At 37.8% G+C, this 20,518-nt stretch overlaps 1 protein-coding gene across 1 annotated transcript; it reads right to left on the reverse strand.

Annotated features, from left to right (window-relative positions):
- Nucleotides 1–5,368: 5,368 nt before the first annotated feature.
- On the reverse strand, nucleotides 5,369–19,009 carry LOC149081062 (protein phosphatase inhibitor 2-like). Its single transcript, XM_089237832.1, has 5 exons — nucleotides 18,674–19,009; nucleotides 16,883–17,056; nucleotides 16,285–16,370; nucleotides 10,689–10,887; nucleotides 5,369–5,724 (listed from the first exon to the last, which is right to left on the reverse strand). Exons 1-5 carry the CDS (start codon nucleotides 18,754–18,756, stop codon nucleotides 5,721–5,723), a joined length of 546 nt encoding a protein of 181 aa, XP_089093958.1. The 5' UTR covers nucleotides 18,757–19,009; the 3' UTR covers nucleotides 5,369–5,720.
- Between the last annotated feature and the right edge of the window lie 1,509 nt (nucleotides 19,010–20,518).

Below are 20,518 nucleotides of genomic sequence, written 5' to 3' on the forward strand. Positions count from 1 at the left end.
GTCTGCTTCTTCCCTGGTTCTGTATTAGTCGTCTTTAGAGCCCGGAAGTTCAGGCAAAAAATGCCATAAATGCCTTCTTCCTTATTTTCAAGCCTTTTTGGTAAAAATGACTTTGTTTTTTGAAATTTTCGTGCCAGAAATGTCTATTTTAACATAGTTTCAAGTTTGTTAGTGAATTTCGGAGGCCATAATCTGCTCCTCCTTAGTTGCTTCCCTGGTGTCGTATGTACAGAGCACTAAGCTATAAGTAAGTACTAGTCCACCATCGAGGGAGTCTTTCTTTGAGATCATAGACAGGCGAATTAACCTACGTAGGCATCGCTTCCAAATAAGAATACCAACGGCCAGAAGGGATTGCTTTTTCCACGGATATAGATGCCGTGTGGCGAGAATATGGAACAGTCTTCCATCAGAACTTGTATGTGCCTCCTACGCAAGATTTGCTTCCGCTATTGGGGATTTCGACCTGACTCCGTATGCGAAGTGCTTCCCGTACTGACTATTATTATTATTTTTTTCTTCAAGTATAAGTGCATTTCATGCCTTCTGGGGTTATTGTAAATAAAAATAAACTTTCATTATAGCTCAGTGGTACAGGGTGTTAAGCGGACCGGGGTAGCAAGTTCGGAGAGGCGGCAAATTTGAGTAATTCGTGGTCAAGAACTTTAAATTATGACGTGAAAAAGGCAGAGCAATGCGAATAGCCAGCACACGGCAAAGCCATAAATCTGCGTGTGCAAACTGATTTCGTAAGAAGACATTACGTTCCCTTCGTGTCATCGCACCATCTGGAAAAAATCATCTGATAACTGATCGGGAAAAATGATAAACGAAGTTTTTTTGTTATCACGATTGTTTGTGTTCATGAGAACGAATCCACTAATGATCCATTGGTGTTCTTAATATTATTATACATAGTTATATATCATGATTGAATAAATTAAAAAAATTTTAAATTAAAAGAAAATATCATATGGGGTCCATGGTTGTGTCAAATTTTTTGTTAGCCAATGGCCCTTTGCACCATATTTTCTCCTCGTGTGCTGTCCTCTCCCCCCCCCCCCATTTTTTTTCCAGCACCTCATCCAAGAGCGAGACCCTTTCTCCCTATTGAGTTGAATTTAATGAAAGCGAAATTTTTTTTTTACGCTCAGATATATATTAAAGAAATGTCGGTCGCTGGAACTCCTTTTGACAGATACGGATGCAAAAGGAAGGGGGACGGGGGAGCGACGAGAAGTTGCAACCAGTGGCGTCGGAGCCGGGGGTGCTGTGGGTGCTCGAGCACCCACGGAAATTTGTAGAGCGGGTTCGAGCACCCACAGAATTGATTCAAAAATCGAAATTTCCTATATGAATCTCAAGACGGGCACCCACAGGTTCGAAACAGTTCCGACGCCCCTGGTTGCAACGAACCTACGTAAGAGATCGTCCCTTCTAATACATCAGCATAGTCAGTTTCCTGGCTACCCTGGGCCTACAAATTTGATACTTTAAAGTTTTTAAAACATGAAGTATCAGAAATTTCATTTCGATTTTCTATCTGAACCATCAACAGAAATATATACACTGCTCAAAACAATTAGGGGAGCAAGCAACAAAGTGAAGAAAACCGTGCGAGACATCCACGTATTGGCATACAATGGATAGTACACGCGTATCAATGCGCAATACAGAAAAAAGACGTAAAAAAATTTGGAATTAAGCTTTAATTCTTTGAAAATATGGAAAAAACATGAAAAGATGATTTAGGGCAACAATTTGGTTACATGTAAACGATATAAAAAAAAGTGCTGTTTAGACATGATGCATGAGTTTTAATAGGGCGTGTGGTCTCCTCGAACAGCTAAGACTGCTGCACACCTGTTTGCCATGGATGCGATGACGTTATCGATCAGACTTTGGGGAATACTGTTCCACTCCTCAAGAAGTGCAATCTGCAAGTCTCGGACAGTAACAGGCGGCCTTGGTCGCGCAGCAATGCGTCGTCCGAGCATGGATTCGGGTCAGGAGAGCACGCTGGCCATTCCATACGCTGTATTGTTTCAGCTTCAAGCATGTTCTCCACCAGACGAACTCTATGCGGTCGGGCATTATCATCCTGGAAAATAAAGGAATCTCCAATGGCTCCAGCGTAAGGGATGACATGAGGTCGCAGTATCTCGTCTGCATACCTTCGGGCCGTCAAAGTGCCATTCCGAATGATATGCAGGTCCGTACGTCCGCCTATGCTGATTCCACCCCATACCATCCAACCAGCTCGTCTGTATTGTGACCTTTCACGAACGAATGCGGGGTTATTTCGAGTGCCCCTGTCCCTCCATACCAGAACACGTCGGGTGTCACACTCCAGACTGAATCGGGACTCGTCTGTAAACAGCACTTGGCTCCAATCATGTTGCTCCCAATCTCGATGTTCAGCAGCCCATCTTCTTCGGGCCGCACGGTGGCGTGGGGTCAACGGAATGCAGACCATTGGCCTACGTGCATAGAGCCCTCCCTCATGAAGCCGATTACGTACTGTTTGGCTGGACACTCTTCGTCCTGTTGCCTAGAGCAACCGCCTTTGCAGCTGTGTAGCATTCTCTCTGTTCTGTTTCGACGGGCTGTTAACCGTACATACCGGTCATCAGTTGCTGTAGTGGCGCGTGGCCGACCTTGCCCTGGTCGACGTCTAACATTTCCTGTTTCTTGGAATCGATTCCACAGCCTTGAAACAACACTTCTGGCGACTCCAACAGCGTCCGCGACACTACGTTGTGTTTGCCCGGATTCCAGTCTGCCTATAACACGCCATGCCATGGATTCCGGTAAATCCCGTTGTTGAGACATCCTCAAGTCACCTTGTCTCAAAAAAAAAAAAATACTGCGCAATCGAATTTCACAGTTACGGCAGTAAAACAGACGTTTCTGCAACATCCCGATTTCTGCCCTGCAACATCTCCTTTTTCTGGTTTTTGTCGTCATGAACTTTGATTTGCATATGAAGTTTTCTTCTTCCGTTTCTTGCTAGGCTTTAAATTATGGACGATTCATTTTATGTTACTTATCGGTATACATCTTTGCGTGATTTTGTTAAAACCATGTGCTCCCCTAATTGTTTTGAGCAGTGTATATACTTTAAATATAATAGGGGAAAATAATTTTTTTCCTTGACTTTTTTTTGGTCACATGGGGTCTCCCAAAATTTATTATGATTAATTTCCATTTATTAGAAATTTAATTAATTGGAAATTTAGTTTAATTACAAAAAAAAACGTGCTAAATTCATGTCCAATTTTTGAAACTTTAAAAATATGTCATTTGAATAGCCAGTCGTCATCATATATAAAAAAAATTGTGCCATTTGGTCATGAATCGTAAAGAGCGGTCGAAAATGGGTTAACTTGTAGGTTGTCTTTCTTCAACTCCGAATTAATTTCAAACGGCAAATATTGTTACAGAAAATTAAATAATTACCTGAAAATTTTTATTAGTATATGCAGTAAAACCTCCTTTTGCGGACACCGACGGGACGAAAAAATTCGTCCGTGAAAGAAGGGTGACCGTTAAACAGGGTACATACTTTTATATATCATACAACTATAAATTATGGACGCAAAAGACGTGGTGACTGCATCTGAGGGGGTGTCCGTTAAGAGGGGGTTTTACTGCAATGCAACTTATGAGCACAAAACCGCAGCCAACTTCGGTTTGATGAAAATAATTTTCATAATATAATTTAATAATATAAATAATAATTATCAAGCCCGAGATGTCACAAATAAAAAAACCCGGTTGCTAACAGCAGTGTGTTCCACGCGAAATTCCACGGTTGTTGATAAGATCAACTGCAGCAGCTGAACCGTAGTGTGCAGTTAGCCTAACAAGGGGCCGTTCAAGTATTACGTCATCATCGATGGAAGGGGGGTTGGTTTCCGATTTGCTGACTTTTGGTGACGGGGGGGGGGTGTTTGGATAATGCTTACGTCATCAACCACCCTTTATGAAAATATGAGGATTCAGAGGGGCAGAGCTGATGACGAAAACATTTTGCTGGCGGGGGGGGGGGGGGGTAAAAAATGGCAAAAAAATTCGCTTACGTAATACTTGAACGGCCCCCACGGATCAAGAACACAGGGCCGTCATTTCAACTTCTTTTTTTGGGGGCGGGGCAAAAAAAAAATGTACTCAATGTATGTATATATCTATATACACCATTTTTAGTGTATTTTCAAAAGCGCGCCCCCCCCCCCCAAAATGACGGGCCCGACCAAGAAGAAAGGAATAAAACGATATATATCCCTGTCGGACAAGTGAAGTTCCCATCCGTTTTCAAGGAGGGGTATACATTGCCAACTAAACACTGAATGTCTTGTGGGCCGTGGTTCGGCACGACCTCCTAAATTACACTAGGTTATCTAGGTGGTCGTGGGTTCCACTATTTGTTTTTTTTAAAGATTTTATTCTTTTTTTTTTTTTTTTAACTCATAATAGTATCTACCCTAGACAGAGTGAGTAATAAATAGAATGATAATGTCCACCGATTCCCTTTCTTTGTCGCCGCTCGAACTACTTTTGGGGGGGGGGGGCGCTATATTTGCCTTTAAATAGCTGTTTGGTGTTCCCATTTTTTGTATTTTGAGTGAATATCCTTGTATTTAATTTTCTATACTATGACATTAAGTAACAGAAAAGATAAAAAAGTTGAGTTTTTATGGTGCCCCTTTTCTCTTGGTGCCCTAAGCACATGCATATTTTGTTTAACGGTTAATCTGGCCCCGACGGTAACCTTCAGAGTGAAATTTCAGAAAATCTTTCGCGCACCCCCTCCCCCCACAGAATCACGGTACACAGTTTGTGGAACCACTGATATAAAATATGAGCACGTGAGTTTAGATTCTGACAAACATACAAGTTGTCAAACATTAAAAACCTTATGTCAAAATTTTATTTAAAAATAGCCAAATATAAAAAAAAAATTTGATCAAATTTAAAATATTGCAACTTCTGCTGTCATCTAGTGACCACATAATTTGAACCAAAATTGCATTATTGGTGTCGGTACAGGGGTTTTAGTCCGATGGAACAAATGATGAATATAGTGTATGTGACCGTTAAACAGGTGTTCGAAAAACATAATTTAAAAAGGCTATTTTGTCATAAAATTGGAAAACTTTTACTTGACAATAAAACAGGAGTGGTGGCTAAGAGGGGTTTTATTGTATTATGCAATCGTCAAGCTGAGCTTGTACTGTGTATTGTTGTATTCAGTCAAATAATGTTCGAACAATTTGATTTTTTAAAGTTAAAAAGTAAGAAAATTGCATCTCATCTAGGCCAAGAATAAAAATAATGTGAAAATTATTGACCAATCGCAGCAAAGTAGTGCATGCCTAGCATAGTTTTTAATCACATAAATACAGGCTTTGTCATTGACTCTGCATCACTTGATCAATATGTCAGTCACTCATGCAGGTGAAACATTTAGTTCATTCACAATGGCAAAACAGCCCAAAATCTTTCTCATCATAGAAGAATTCAGGCTTTTACAGCTGGCGTGAAGGAAAGAAGCTTTTCAGCTGATGAGCAAAAGCCAGGTGGAATCACAACTTCCAGACATTTTGTACACAATTTACACCAGACATCCTCAATGTGAATCTTCTTCGATGACCACAGTTCAGATGACAATTCTAAGTCATTTCTGGACAGCCAAGATCACATCCATTACACTGAGCATGTCAGCTGCAGATATAGATAAAACGGTTAGAAGTGATAATTCCACTCGACTTCCAAATTCTTTTACCATAAATGTTCATTTTGGTTTTTTTCACAAGAAATGTACAATACACTGTCACGTCAAGGATATACTACGTACAAAATCACACTATCAACTACTGTTTTATTATGTACTAGAGTGTTTCAATGCCCACATTCGATAGCACATACACACCACCATTATCACTTAAATAAGTGGTTCCCAACCTTCACGTACCCCCCCCCCCCCCCAGAAATTCACACGTACCCCTTGCAGATCTGTCACGTTGAGGGTCAGTGCTCAAACATGTTTTTTGGAATCCAGTTGAGACCTGTTTTTTGTATATGGGAAGATGCACTCACTAAATCAGGGCTTGACAAGTTCCAGTCACCATGATGAACATTAAGAATGAATAAAATCTCCCAATGGTTTGGTAACTCCTGTTTGACCTTCGGCCCTTTTAAGATGCTACTGCCTTCTGGTACATTGTAGCAGGAGCGCATCCAGGATGATGTGACAGTAGGGGCGAACTGTGTTAGTTTGATTGTCACACATTTTATGGGACAGACAAATTTTCCCACATTATTTGGCTCTTGGGAGGGACAGAAGTTCCCATCTCACACCCCTCTAGATCCACACCTGAGTTGGGGCAGACATCTCCAGATTTGAATGGAGCAAAGGTCTTCAGATGTGGATGAGCCAAGGCAGATATCTCCAGCTGTGAATGAAGCTGAGGCAAATATCTCCAGCTGTGAATGAAGCTGAGGCAAATATCTCCAGCTGTGAATGAAACAGACCATCTCCAGCTTCAAATGGTGTGAAGACAGACTTTTTCAGTTGTAAATGCAGCAGAGGCAGGCAGATCCATGGAGAAGCAACTTATCATGTACGTGTGCATTGGATCACCCTGTAGTTTACGGGACACAAACAAATTTTCCTCTATTATTCGGCTCTTGGGAGTGGGGGGCAATCGTCTCCCCCTCAGGATCCAAGCCTGCATTGTACCAAACCTAATGGTAAGCACAGTCAAACCTGGTTGAAGCATCCTCTGATTTGGAGCCAATCCTCGCTTAGCGCCAGAAATTTTCAGTGAACAAATTTTCCATATACAGTGATTACATGGGTTCAACTGAGATTTGATATAACAGCAGAATTCTGTGAAATAGATGGTGGCATCGAATCAAGGCTCAACTGTATTTCTAGTTACTTTATCCAGTTTTTCTGCCATTACCGAATGTTTTCCCCACAATCCCTGTCGTGGAGATATACACACCACAGGTTGGGAAACACAAACTTATATGAAAGAATATACATCAAAACAGCGATAAAAAAAAAATCTTTTTAAATTCCCTATGACCATATCAACCCCAATTTAATGAATTTTCATTGGTTTTATGAATAAATATGTCCGATTCAAATCGTTAAATAGGGGTTCGACTATAGTTCAATTATGTACACATCTTTGATAATTCATCAAGAAACCACAAACCACAATATACAGTGAAACTCCTATACAACGATACTCAAGGGACCAGAGAAGCACACTGCTATGGAATATATTAACACTAGGTAAAGTGCATCGGAACCAGTGAGCGATATCATTATACAGGGAGATTCAAATTGTTTGTCCGTAGGATTAACTCTGTAATCATTGACTTTGGAAGTATACTTTCACTTACAAAAAGTTTTCAAATGACTACGCAGTCAGTTAAAATGACTGCATAGTCATTTTTTTTGAGGGATTGTACACACATCTACTTTATATTACAAAATCACAAACTCGAAAAGAACAATGATTTTGAGGGCGTTTCATACAATGGAAATTGGTCACGATTTCCGGTCACGTTTTCATTTAACTCTTGAATATATTGGGAACCATTCAACCTATTGGGACCAAGTCATGTGTATGTACCAAAATCATATATATTACAAGTTACATATATGTATAATACCATTGGTGTTCTCAACAAACAAGGTCCAGGTGCCCCGTCGGGGACTTTGATGTATGACTCAATAGCTCTCCTGTATTGTAGATAAAATGCTGTCAACCCCCTATGGGGAAGTTGACAGGGTTCATTTCGGGAAGGGGTCTTCTACAAAGTTCATTGTTTTTTGTTGCTATATCATTGTAAAATTCAATAGCGGGTGCCGCGATCAATCATGCCTGGGGCCCCACTAAAAATCTGTACATTGGGTCCTAGATTTTATTTGTTGGTAAAATACATACAAATCAAGTTTTGATCAATGGGGGGGGGGGAATTCCTACAGTGCTACAGCTGCCCCTCCCCACGAGGAAGTTGACAGGTTTCATTTCAGGGGTCCTTGATGAATCTCATTGTTTCTCCAAAATATGATGTAAAGAGGCAGAGGGTTAAAGCCACCCCCCTCCCCAAGTAGAAAAAATAGAAACATCAACTTTTTATATGGACAGCCTGTGCCCAAAAATCCAATTAGAAAGTTGTCGCCCTTTCTCTCCCGAGGCAAAAAAAAAAAAAATTCACTGAGATATTTGAATTGAAATATGGCAAAGTGGGGAAAACTGCATAAATGGGGGGGGGGGGGGATAAACATTTCACATTAGTTTGTGCTGTTTTTCCTGGCACCCTGTATAGGCAATTATTTTTACAGAGAGTATCATTATATAAGGATTTTCACTTTCGCACATCATGTTCATTTGTTTATCCACAGATCACAAACCACATTCGTTGAATACGAACAAAATCTACAGTCGAGCCTCATTAAGACAAACTATAGCTTGATATGATTTCAATATTTTTTTACATTTGAATATAAAAATGGCTGGTTTGTTGGTTAGTACAAGATATTTTCAGTCTCTCTTTGTTTTGCTTCGTCTTAATGAGGCTCGACTGTAACTAGGCTATGTACAGTTCAAAATCAATACATGACTATTCAGACATACAGTTCGACATGACCTGATGCAACCAGGTTTCCATCATGTATGTGATTTCAAACCTCACAAAGAAATGGATGCATCCGGAAATCCACCCATCCCCAATATCCCACACAGGGGAACATTAGAAGCCAATACCAGAGACCATCAGTTCATACTATCACCGGATTTCTTGGAACAAGTGCAACAAATAAAAATATGGATGCATATTGGGCATAAGCTCTGGAAATTATGTTTTAACGGTATATACATACAGTATAAGTGTCTCAGCATCATATTCCAACTCGATGCAATGGTGGTGTATTTCGGCTCCAAACTTGCCCTTGAAATAGTCTTCAAGGGTGAGCAAAACATTTTTTCATAACTAAGTACCAGGGTTTAAGCTGGATAAAAAATTCCTTTTGCAAACAAAAAAGCAAAAATGGGGAGAAAAGCTTTAGCAAAATGCTACAATGCTAATGTAATGATTGATGGTTGGATGTCTACTCGTTCCGTACCTTTTTAATGCATTTTTGCGAAAGTGGCTACCACTTTTTTCACATTTTACGAAAAATCAGACAGTAGCTTAAACCCTGCTAAGTACCCCTAGAGACCAGTTGTTCTCTCATGAATGGGAGGGGGGGGGGCAGATAAAAGACAGGAGTTCCAACAGAAATTAGGAGCCCTAGAATATTTCAAGGTGAACCACAGACAAAAAATAAGGTGTGAAAACTTTCTATCACCTTAACCACTTGACGGCCCAGATAAGGAACATGAGCATGTTTTTTGGAGGCTTTAGGGAAGCCATTTTGGAATGGCAGGGAAGACGAAGGAAGCTCTCGTCAGAGGCAGGAACTAGGACGAAAAGTCTGTCTTATAGAGGAGGAGAAAGAAAGAACAATAGACCCTCACTAATCTGGCATATATCAGGAAAGTATTACGCCAAATTATTGAAATTACTGAATTACTGTAAAGCAGTTGAATTTTTTTTAAATACTGCAAATTTCTAAGCACATATATATGCATAGGACTGATTTCAGAATGGATAAACAGAGAATTTTCTCAAGACCCTGCGACTTTGGGGGCTCCCACGAAATGTACATAACATATATTCATTAACTAACAAAACATTTTTGACCTGAGTTGCAAAAGAGTCCCATAATTCCTGATTAGCAACTGCCCCCCCCCCATATCAAAATTGGACCACAGCCACATAGTAACATGTTTTCCTCTTCCACACATGTACGATACTGGACAGGACGGATCATCTGATCATTTTTGTCACACTATGGTCATTTTCTGCACATGGAGGGCAAATTAGACTTTGGGACCTATAATTTATTGCCGATTCTGAATGGAGCGGTTTCTCTGCGTTCTGTTACATTGTCGGCATTTCAGTTGTACCTCTGTGTCAGGAAACTTTCTGTTAAGGACAAATCGGGTATTGAGCTCGCGACATCACTAAACTACGATACTTGCTTAAAGACATCTTAGGCAAGTATCCTATTGATCCTGGCTACCGTGCTCTCTGACAGGCTGGAATAGTGCGCGGCTGGAGTATGGAGAGTCTACTGTAGTCAAAACTTGGACAAGTCAACTTTGAAAATAAATATCTGAGCATTAAAGAGTTAATGCTCCTACCAAAAAACAGACAGGGTTCTAACACAAGGGTGCAGAGATCAATGTGGGGCAACTGTTCTGTTTCAAATGAAAGAAGAAAAAACGGCTATCAATTATTAGTTGAGCAAAACACCAAACATACAATCCATTCACAATAAAAGCATTCCATAAAAGATGCATAGAGATATTGACTTAGTATTTTTACATTGACAAAATTTTCCATTTTGAGCCAGAATTTAGGCAAGATTTTTTTTTTCCTTCAAAAATGAATCTGTTTTTCTGCATATAATATACATCCTTTAATTGCCACAAAAAAAAGAGAAGTAATAAATCTGAACAAGGGGAAATTTGTATGAAACCGTGGAGAGAGAGAGACCGTGCGATAACTCAAGTGGAATTCTTAGTTTATTTACAATGCACGCAGGGAATTAAATAAATTACTTTAATTGCTGATCATCCCCACTCGGTTGATCTTGTGAATGATCATTCCTGCCGTTTTCTTCAACTTCTGCACTACTGCCGTCTTCTTCTTCATCATCATCGTCATCTTCATCTTTCTCTATGAGTTTCCGCGCTAGCTTTATGGCGTAATACTCATTGTAGTGCATCTTTCGCTTTTGCTCGAACGCTTTCCTCTGGGCTGAAAAAGATGAAGTGTTTCTAAATCAAAAACGGATAAATTTTAAAAAGATAAAGAAATGATCGCGAAAGTCTGAAATTCTCCTGCCAATGAATATGAAGAGGGTTTTGATATTACCCTAATTTTTAGTGTATATTCTAAGAAATATGTTGATAGCAACAACATTCGAACAAAGTGGATTACAGATTGCTCCGTATTATCTGTAGATTTTATTTTTATCTGAGAAAATGAAATAAAAATAAACAATTTTAAATTTAAATATCCCCCCATACATAACAGTGGAAGAATTGACGGTTTTTCTAAACAAAATCGACAAAGCTGCTGGTGTCTTGGGGGATATGACCGCAAGTGTTTTAGGGTGTGATAGTTATTGTCACAGTAAAATATCTGGTAACTAAATCCAACAACTGGAAACATTTGCATGGCATTTCGGGACATCTTGTCAGAGCTGAGGATACAGTGTCATCAGAAGTGTTTTAAACACATGGGTGCTGCAATGTCACTGCTGAGAGAGAGAGAAAGAGAAATTACATGCCCAGGACTCCTACAGCACTGCTAAATTCATATAAATACCTAAAGCCCCTAGCTCCTATGTCAATACTCAGGATGGAGCACCCATGGTTCCAGGATCATACACCATTACTGATGTTGTCCATCCATAGACTCTTCCCCCCTTTCTCCTATGCCACTACTGAGGGTGAGCACGACAGTTGCCAGGCTCACTTTTTCGGCTCACTTCCTTTTTCTTCTGCTGAGAAAAAGGAATGATTTTACCCGTAGTCTGCTTCCCATTTTACATCTTCCTCAAACGACGGTCTGTGACAAACATTAAAGTGTGCAGTCGATGACGTCAAATCCTACTGGTCACAAACTGAGCCACAGCCTTACGTAACATGACCGTGAATATGAGTATTATTCGTGTCAGAGCTATAATAAGTTTTAGAGATTGCACACCTCAAAATGACAGTGCTGTTGCATCAGCTTACAACATTAGTGCAAGGTCAACGAGTACTTATTCCAAGTTTTGTTCAATTCTCTATTGCAGTGGTGCACAACCTCCATTCCACGAAAGCCATTCTGGTAGAAAGGTATGAGCAGTAAAGCTTACCATATTTCCTTCATAAAAATACAGGAAATCTGGATTCATACGGGACATCCCCAAAAACTGACAGAGTTGCAAATTACAGACAAAAAGTTGTCAAAGGTAAGCAAAGTTTCCAGCTATCACTGAAATTGCTAAAAAAATCACCAAGGTGGGAAATGGGGGGGGGGGGTTACTGCAATTCACAATAGATTAAAATTTAATTGTCAAAGTAAAAATTTGCCAGTTATTACCAAAAAATTGTCAAAAATATGGTTTCAATTATTGCTAAAGATGTTGAAAACGTCCATACGCAAGAAATGGGGGAGGGAGGGGGCTACTGCAAATTGCAAATGATTAAAATTTAATTCACTAAAACACTTATTTGTTTGTGGCAGACATGTGAAATACATGTGAGACATAGTTATATGACTATAACTGATTACAGTAGAGCTTTGGTTAACAAGCTTAATTCGTTCCACCAAAGTGCTGGTTATCCGAATAGCTCGTTATTCAAGTCAAACTTCCCATAGGAAATAATGGAAACTCTAATAGATTGGTTCCACAATTATTCATTTACATAAAAATTACTAATGAAAACGGCATTCAAACAATAATTAAACAGAATAATAGTAATATATAATACAAAAAATATACATAATATAAATAACACCATAAATAAACATATAATATGAAAATGTGCAAATTAATTTAGCCCTCCTTGTCTTGTCGAGTATCATTTAGGACGATTTACGGACTCACTGTTGTTTGCAAACTTATTCTTTTTTGCGTGATTTTCAAAAAAGAACTTCATCCAATGACACTTGCTTTTGCCTCCTTTTTTTGGATTTCTGAAAATGTTTGTTGGACAGATTCATTGCTTGCACACAGCTACAGCTTTATGTGGGTGGTACTTTTCTAAAAAGTTTTGCACAGATTCCCACATTTTACACATCTCTCTAATCTCATTTTATGTGTGAGGGACATCTCCTTACTTTTCTCTCTTCCTCAGATGAGATACCTTCCATAAACTCTTACTGGTGCGTGCAAAAGAGATCCATCACTTCATCTACCGTCAACTTCTAGACAATTCCACCACTAGTTCTTGAATGCCATCCTCATGCACCTCTAGTCCATGGTCTTCCACAAGCCCACAATCGACAAGCAGTGGCTCCTATTCATGAGCTAGCCCCTCAAAGTAACGTTCAATAGTGCAATTAGCCCAAAGTTTGCTCAAAGCAGAATTAAAAACCTTCAAGCACACATACGCATGGTTACAATGCTACATGTAGTTTCGTGTCGTAAATATTCACACTCACACGTGGGTTAATTTTCCGAGTGAGACAAGCTTACAGGAGACTTTAGGGGAGAATATTACTCAGAATTCCATAACACGTGCATGGGCGAAAGCAAAAAACCATCAGCTCAGTTGTGAAAATAAATAAACAAAGCTCAAAATTTTTGCCCGTAATGTGAATCATCACTCATTAACTGAGTCAAAATTTGTTACGAATTCTTGATCGTTATGCAAATTGCTTATTAACCGAACTGCTCACTAACCAAAGTCCCACTGTATGATAATAGGAGCTACCATAATTACCATAAGATAATTAATAAGGTACAGAAGTAATCTCAATCCTTGATTTTAGTGATGAATAAAAACTCAAACTTCGTTGAAAAATAGGAAAATACAGACTTAGACAAACCAAAATTACCAGAATGTCCTGTAAAATATAGATCATATGTGGTCACCCTCTATATATATACACACATATATACCGTTTCTGGCCCATGAGCAGCCAAAAGTAGCTTTACTTCTGTCGTTCTAATGTAAAGATTTCCCATTTAAAGCATTTTCGTGTCTCTTTTTTTTTTGGAAAATGGTGATTCACTGTATTAGGTTTTTTCTTGAATCTTTAAAGAATGATTCCATGAATTCGTAATGAGAAATAGACTGAGGGTAAAAAAAATTTCTCTGCTTATATTGATACCAGGGTTGGCAGGTTTTTGATGGTTTAAACCATAGTCTCCCAAACTTTTTGTTCCATCGCCTCCTTCATCAAAAATGTTTTCCTCTCATCGCCCCCAACTCAAGTAAACCCATAGGATCCTATGTTAAATCAGTGGGTTCTATCGCTCCCTTGGACCATTCCATCGCCCACCAGGGGGCGATATTGCCCACTTTGGGAAACACTGGTTTAAACTTTCAAATCAAAAACCTCAAATATTGCTTTTCAATATAAAAATTCCCATTGGAAATGCACACTTTAATTGCATGCAATGTTTGAAGTGACTGTTATGCAAAGAATAAATATTTAACATGATTGTAAAATAATTTTCTACTCTACAGAATTATTTTTGCGCAAAAAATATTTTTTTCTTATAAGATACACAATTTGAATAAAGCATAGCATAAACAGTGGAAGGAAACTATGGAATGACTTGAAATTCTCAGATTCAAGATGACCCTTGACCTTCTAAAATTATATATGTGCTTTGATATAAACCATCTGCTGTACTCTTTTTGCAACAGATATGAGTTTAAAAAAGTTTATTACATCATATATGTAATGTTTATTTCTGTTATTATTAAATTATCTAGATAATCACTAATACTTAAACGAACTCTTATTATGCATAACACTGAAATATATCTAGCGATCAAAATACTAAATTGTGGGACTAAAATTTCATTTAATTTTGCAATGCTAGCTTGTATATTATGCTTAAGAAACTCCTGTAACTTATCCTTAGTAAAACTTAGTTATTCTTACTTCTGTACTATGATATGGTATATTTACTAGCATTTATAATAAAATGGTTTTCTAATTGAAGCTGTATTTGATTTTAAATGTGCAAAACAAATGCTTTGGGTATCAAGTCCTGTCAGCTCTGCTTTGGTTGAAAATATTCTTTAAAACTCTGTGAATTTATACACACTGAGTTCTAAGAAATTTTTAGATGAAAGTAAATGAGTTTAATTAGTGTATTAACAGATTCTGTGTGAGAATTTTTACATGAATAAAATTTTGGGCAGATCATAAAATTTAAAATATCAAAATACGGGGTGATTATAAAAAAACTATCCCGACATATGGGCCCCTAACTATCATACCATTGACAGAAACTGAATGAAATTTTGGCATAAGGTATTTTGATGTCTCAAGAATGATATGGAAAACAACAGTGTCACTCTAACAGTTACGGTTATAGTGAGAAAATTTCGAAAATATCAAATGGCAACACCAAGTTTTTTGTATTGGAATGCGATCTCCATACTGAAAAACACTAAATAACGTTGGAATGGCACCTGTAGCACAAAAATCCCCAGAGCTAGGCAAGGAAAAAGTAAAAAGGACTTTGCCGTGTACCAGAGCATTAATGTTCGTTTCATTCGTCACACCGTTTCTTCGGCTGAGATCCCAGCCTGATTAGTCCTCCACAAGGTCATGTGGAAAATTTGTGAAACACAATAAAATGCTTTATTTTATGCTGCTTCTCTGTCCTCACTTTTAGCCTATCTACCGCCGGTGATTTTCATGCTACAGTTGCCGTTCGAACGCTATTTAGGGTTTTTCACAAAGGAGATCACATTCCAATACAAAAAACCTGGTGTTGCCATTTGATATTTTTGAAATTTTCTCACTGTAACCGTAACTGTTAGAGTGACACTGTTGTTTTCCATATCCTTCTTGAGCGCATACATCAAAATACCTTATGCCAAAATTTCATTCAGTTTCTGTGAATGGTATGATAGTTAGGGGCCCATATGTCGGGATAGTTTTTTTATAATCACCCTGTAGATTCTCAGTAATTATAATTCCAAATATAAAACCCTTTAATCTACATAAAAGTGTTTTTTTATTTAGCATTCCTATCAGGTTAAAAAACTATTTGACAACATTGACAATAAGTTTTTTACTGTTTTAATACTGATTTATATATAGTTTCTGAAGTCTAAAACATAACTCTGTGATGCCTCTATCATACATATTTTGAATAGGCAGCTCAATTCCGCTTAGCAAATTGAACACAGGTAATCAGTAGCTTAGATAAAATGAACTACAAAATTATATTTCATATGTTCTAGCCTTGTTGAAAAATTCAAAATTGCAAATTATAATTAATATTTTGTTTTAATTGTAATTAATGTTTAAAAATAAAACATTGTAATATACAAAAAAGTAAGTTTTTCATCATGTTATATAGCTATTGTGTTCAAAACATCATCAAAAAGCATTCATTTAGGTTTGACAGTTTAAACCTGTTTTTTTGACGCTTGTAATGCCAAAAACCCGACCCTGATTGATACATACCTTTTTCTTCCTCTGTTTCCGCATACTCGTCTTCACTGGGAGGACTGGCCGGCCTCTTAGGGGAATCTTCAGAGGACGAGATAATTCTAGCAAATAAAAAAATAAGTAGAGACATTGTGCAATTATTATACACACTCAGATAGATTGTGCGGAAGTATACATGGTATCCAAGAAGTAATGCAGGACTTAAAAATCCTATATAATCTTACGGCAATTTGCCGAAGGTTCTTATACGCAGTACCATTTTGCATGGGATGGAGATGATCTTCGATAAAAAGTACGTAGTGTACATGTTATAATATAATTTGACCAATTCAAGAACAGACACCGGATTAAAAAGCTGAAAAGCCATCATCAAACATTACAATCAGAAAGCTGTTATTTTTCACAATTTCTGGTATCTACTCCATTAATGGAGCTTCTTAATATCTGGGGCAACTCCAAACCTACTTTGCACCAATTGCGTTTTTACTGTAGCGCAAATTCAATGTTTCTAATGCTATGATAATGTGGGGACTCAATTCGTTTTATGGTAACATGAAAAATGCAGCTTCTAATGAGTGACGTAACTGAGGAAGAAGAAAAAGTATTGACTCACTTTTGTGCGAGTAGATCAGCATCTAATACATCACGTTTCTCAGAAACTTCATCATTATCGCTGTAGTAACTGTACGGCGTCTTCGGCTCGTCTATTTTCATGTGCCCATAATCTTTGTCCGGTGGATGGAGGGTCTTCAGGATGTTCATCTCATCCCATTTTATATCCGGAACACTGTAAATATAGAGAGATGAAAAGATAGAATTAGAATTATCAAAAGTGAACTATACAAAGCTGAATCTGACGTTTAGCTTTTCACACAAACAATACAGATATTTATTGAATATATAACGGGGTTCTCTACAAATGATTGGAGCTGTTTTCTTCTTTTGCTAGGTGTAATACTGTTATCAAATTTGACACTACAAGTATCTCCGTTAAGCTTTCTTTGGTCTGTCATAAAACACTAGGCATAAATATCATATATTTGGCAAGATGGTGCCAAACAAAAAGAAAACATTTGATTCTATTTTTTTTTTTGGCAAAGGGAACACATATACCTAAACACGCTGGAAAAGTGCCTCGGACACGGTGGACTTTATCTATTATCTGTTTTTTTCTCATTGTTTTCCTTCCTGAATGATCCAATATTGTATCTGTAATTATTATTACTTTCTCCCTCTTCCATTGCCTGAGAGGGAGCAATGCTCTCACATCCACTTTGAGAGACACTGATCCACAACAACATGAATACAGCTATTATCACCATTGTTACTCTTTACTATTTCTCTCGAAATAGCCTTAGTGATGTATTTCAGAACACTGAAACCACCAATGGATAAAAATTTACAGTGGATCCCGCTCGCAACATTCCCACTGATAACAGTTTCCCACTCAATTGCACTACATGAAAATGAATCATACCACCAGGGGTCTGCCCAGCCAAAATTTGGGGCTGTTTTTTTTTTTGACTCTTCACGAAATATAAATTAACGAAACCATTAATTTTAAATTTTTTTCCTACAAAATTAACTAAATTGTTTCGCTTCCCACAAAATTATGAATCTTTTTCACAAAAATAAAGAACATTTTTAAAGTGGGCACTGTAAGTGGAAAAGTTTGAGAGCCGCTGCTCCCTCTTTCACTTTCTCGGTCGCTCACTGACCTGGTCCATCAACCAAAGGTGGAGTCGACTGATCTAATGTATATATGAGCTGACATCATCATACCCCCTCCCAGACTTCCAAGTCAATCTCCGCCTATGTCCATCAATCACTGTTTTGGTTGCTCACATGCTTGCAAACTCTTTTGCTCTGGGGAGCCGCAGATAAGCATTGATTAGGGGAAAGGGGTGCCACGGATGTGCTATAGCTGTTTCGATATTTCTAGATAGGTTGTCATCACTTTGCCCAGGAGCCCATGGTCATAAGCAGAGATAAACTTGAAAGCCTCGGGGGAAGCATGATGATGCCAGCTCATATATACCCATATACATTAGATCAGTTGGCTCCGTCTTTGATGCTAGGGGAGGGGAGCGAATCTCCGTCCAGTGCCTTTCTTACTGTCTTTACCATTACACAGTAGTTTAATAGTCATTGTCAGGTGCCAATGGTAACCTAACGAACGAGCATCAGGGTCCTTGCCCATTGGCACTGGGAGATTAAGGAATCTAGTTTACAGGGCCACAAACAAAATACTCAACCCGTCCCCACGGTTGTTATAGCTACATCTTACGGAACCCCTAGCGATGGGTGTCTCCGGAGAACCATGGTTGAGGAACGGCAAACCAACATTGTGTCCAAAATGTCTAATTTCAAATAAATGAATAAAATTTCAGTTTATTATACTTACGGTTTCTGAGCTTCGCAGTGATCAAAACTCGAAGATGCTTTCAAGATGCCCTTCGCTGGTTTCTTCGTCAAGTTCTCAGCCATCGGAGACGAGAATTATAATAACAATAACAACAATGGAGTCTGTGTGACGTTTTTCCGAGCAACACGAGGCTATTAATAGATGTTTTTATTTCTCACTCTACCATGGACGTCTCATGTCAACACGGAAGCGGCGTCTTTTCAATTAAATACGCACGTAAAATGAAAAATAAACAAAACTACCAGAAGACATCACCGCATAAGTTGACCATATTTTCTGGACGAAAATTCGGGGATTTCGGATCCCAACACTGTTGCCAGATATCTAAAAACATTTTCAGCCAAAACTATCCTCTGAAACCAAATATTGAAGCTTTTGCTGTCATCTATCGGGAAAACTCAAGAAATTCATAAATGAATCGCAACCAAAGAATCACAACCAGTAAAAAAAATGCGACACATGCTGCTATCTATTACTCAAAAAGCAAATGAAAAACTATCAGCTAGTACTACTTTTTTATGTCAACTCTCCGGATTTTTATGTCAACAAACATGGCGGCCCACTTGTTGGATTTGCAGCCGAGCCGGACCATCTAGCTCAAAGCGGCTCGAGATCTTTAATACAGCTTTGATCTAGCTTATATTAAGGCGTCAGCGGCCTTCGCCTTGGCAGTGCTGAGAACGTTGTCCGCAACATCATTCGTCGGAAGATCGAGTGACTTTGGTGAAAATGGTCCCCCGTTATTTTCTTATGGCATAAATAATAAAAGTTTAAAACAATAAATGAAAGAAATAATTTCAGCATCGATGAGATAATTCCAGAATTAATGAAAGAGGTAATTTCAAAATTAATGAAAGCGATAATTCCGGCATTATAACCAAAGATAGTTTTAGCAATAATGAAAGCGCTAATTTCAGCATTAACGAAAGATAATTCCAGAATTAATGAACGCTAATTCCAGAATTAATGAACGCTAATTCCAGCATTAATGATAGATAATTCGGAATTAATGAAAGATGATTTCAGAATTAACGAAAGAGATAATTCAGCATCGATGAAAGAGGTAATTTCAGAATTAATGAAAGAAAAATTCTAGTTTTAATGAAACAGATAATTTTAGTTCCAAAATAAATGAAAGTGATAATTCCAGCATTAATGAAAGATAATTCCAGCATTAATGAAAGATAATTCCAGCATTAATGAAAGATAATTCCAGCATTAATGAAAGATATAATTCCAGAATTAATGAGATATAACTCCAGCATTAACGAAAGATAATTCCAGAATTAATGAACGCTAATTCCAGCATTAATGAAACATAATTCCAGCATTAATGAAATATAATTCCAAAATTAATGAAAGCGCTAATTCCAGCATTAATGAAAGATAATTCGGAATCAATGAAAGGTGATTCCAGAATTAACGAAAGAGATAATTCAGCATTGATGAAAGAGATAATTATCATTGATGAAAGAGGTAATTCCAGAATTAATGAAAGAAAAATTCTAGTTAAATAGGTAGTTTTAGCAATAATGAAAGCGCTAATTTCAGCATTAATGAAAGATAATTCCAAAATTAATGAAAGGTGATTCCAGAATTAACGAAAGAGATAATTCAGCATTGATGAAAGAGGTAATTCCAGAATTAATGAAAGAAATAATAATTCCAGAATTAATGAAAGAAATAATAATTCCAGAATTAATGAAAGAAATAATAATTCCAGAATTAATGAAAGAAATAATAATTCCAGAATTAATGAAAGAAATAATAATCAATAAAGGAAATAATAATATGGGAAACTGTCCACCCCAAACTTTTCGTTCT

Source organism: Pholcus phalangioides, unplaced genomic scaffold (genome assembly GCF_987345545.1).
Source record: "Pholcus phalangioides strain wild (caught in Gottingen) unplaced genomic scaffold, Ppha-v1.0 ptg000010l_1, whole genome shotgun sequence".
In the NCBI taxonomy this organism is placed as follows: domain Eukaryota; kingdom Metazoa; phylum Arthropoda; class Arachnida; order Araneae; family Pholcidae; genus Pholcus; species Pholcus phalangioides.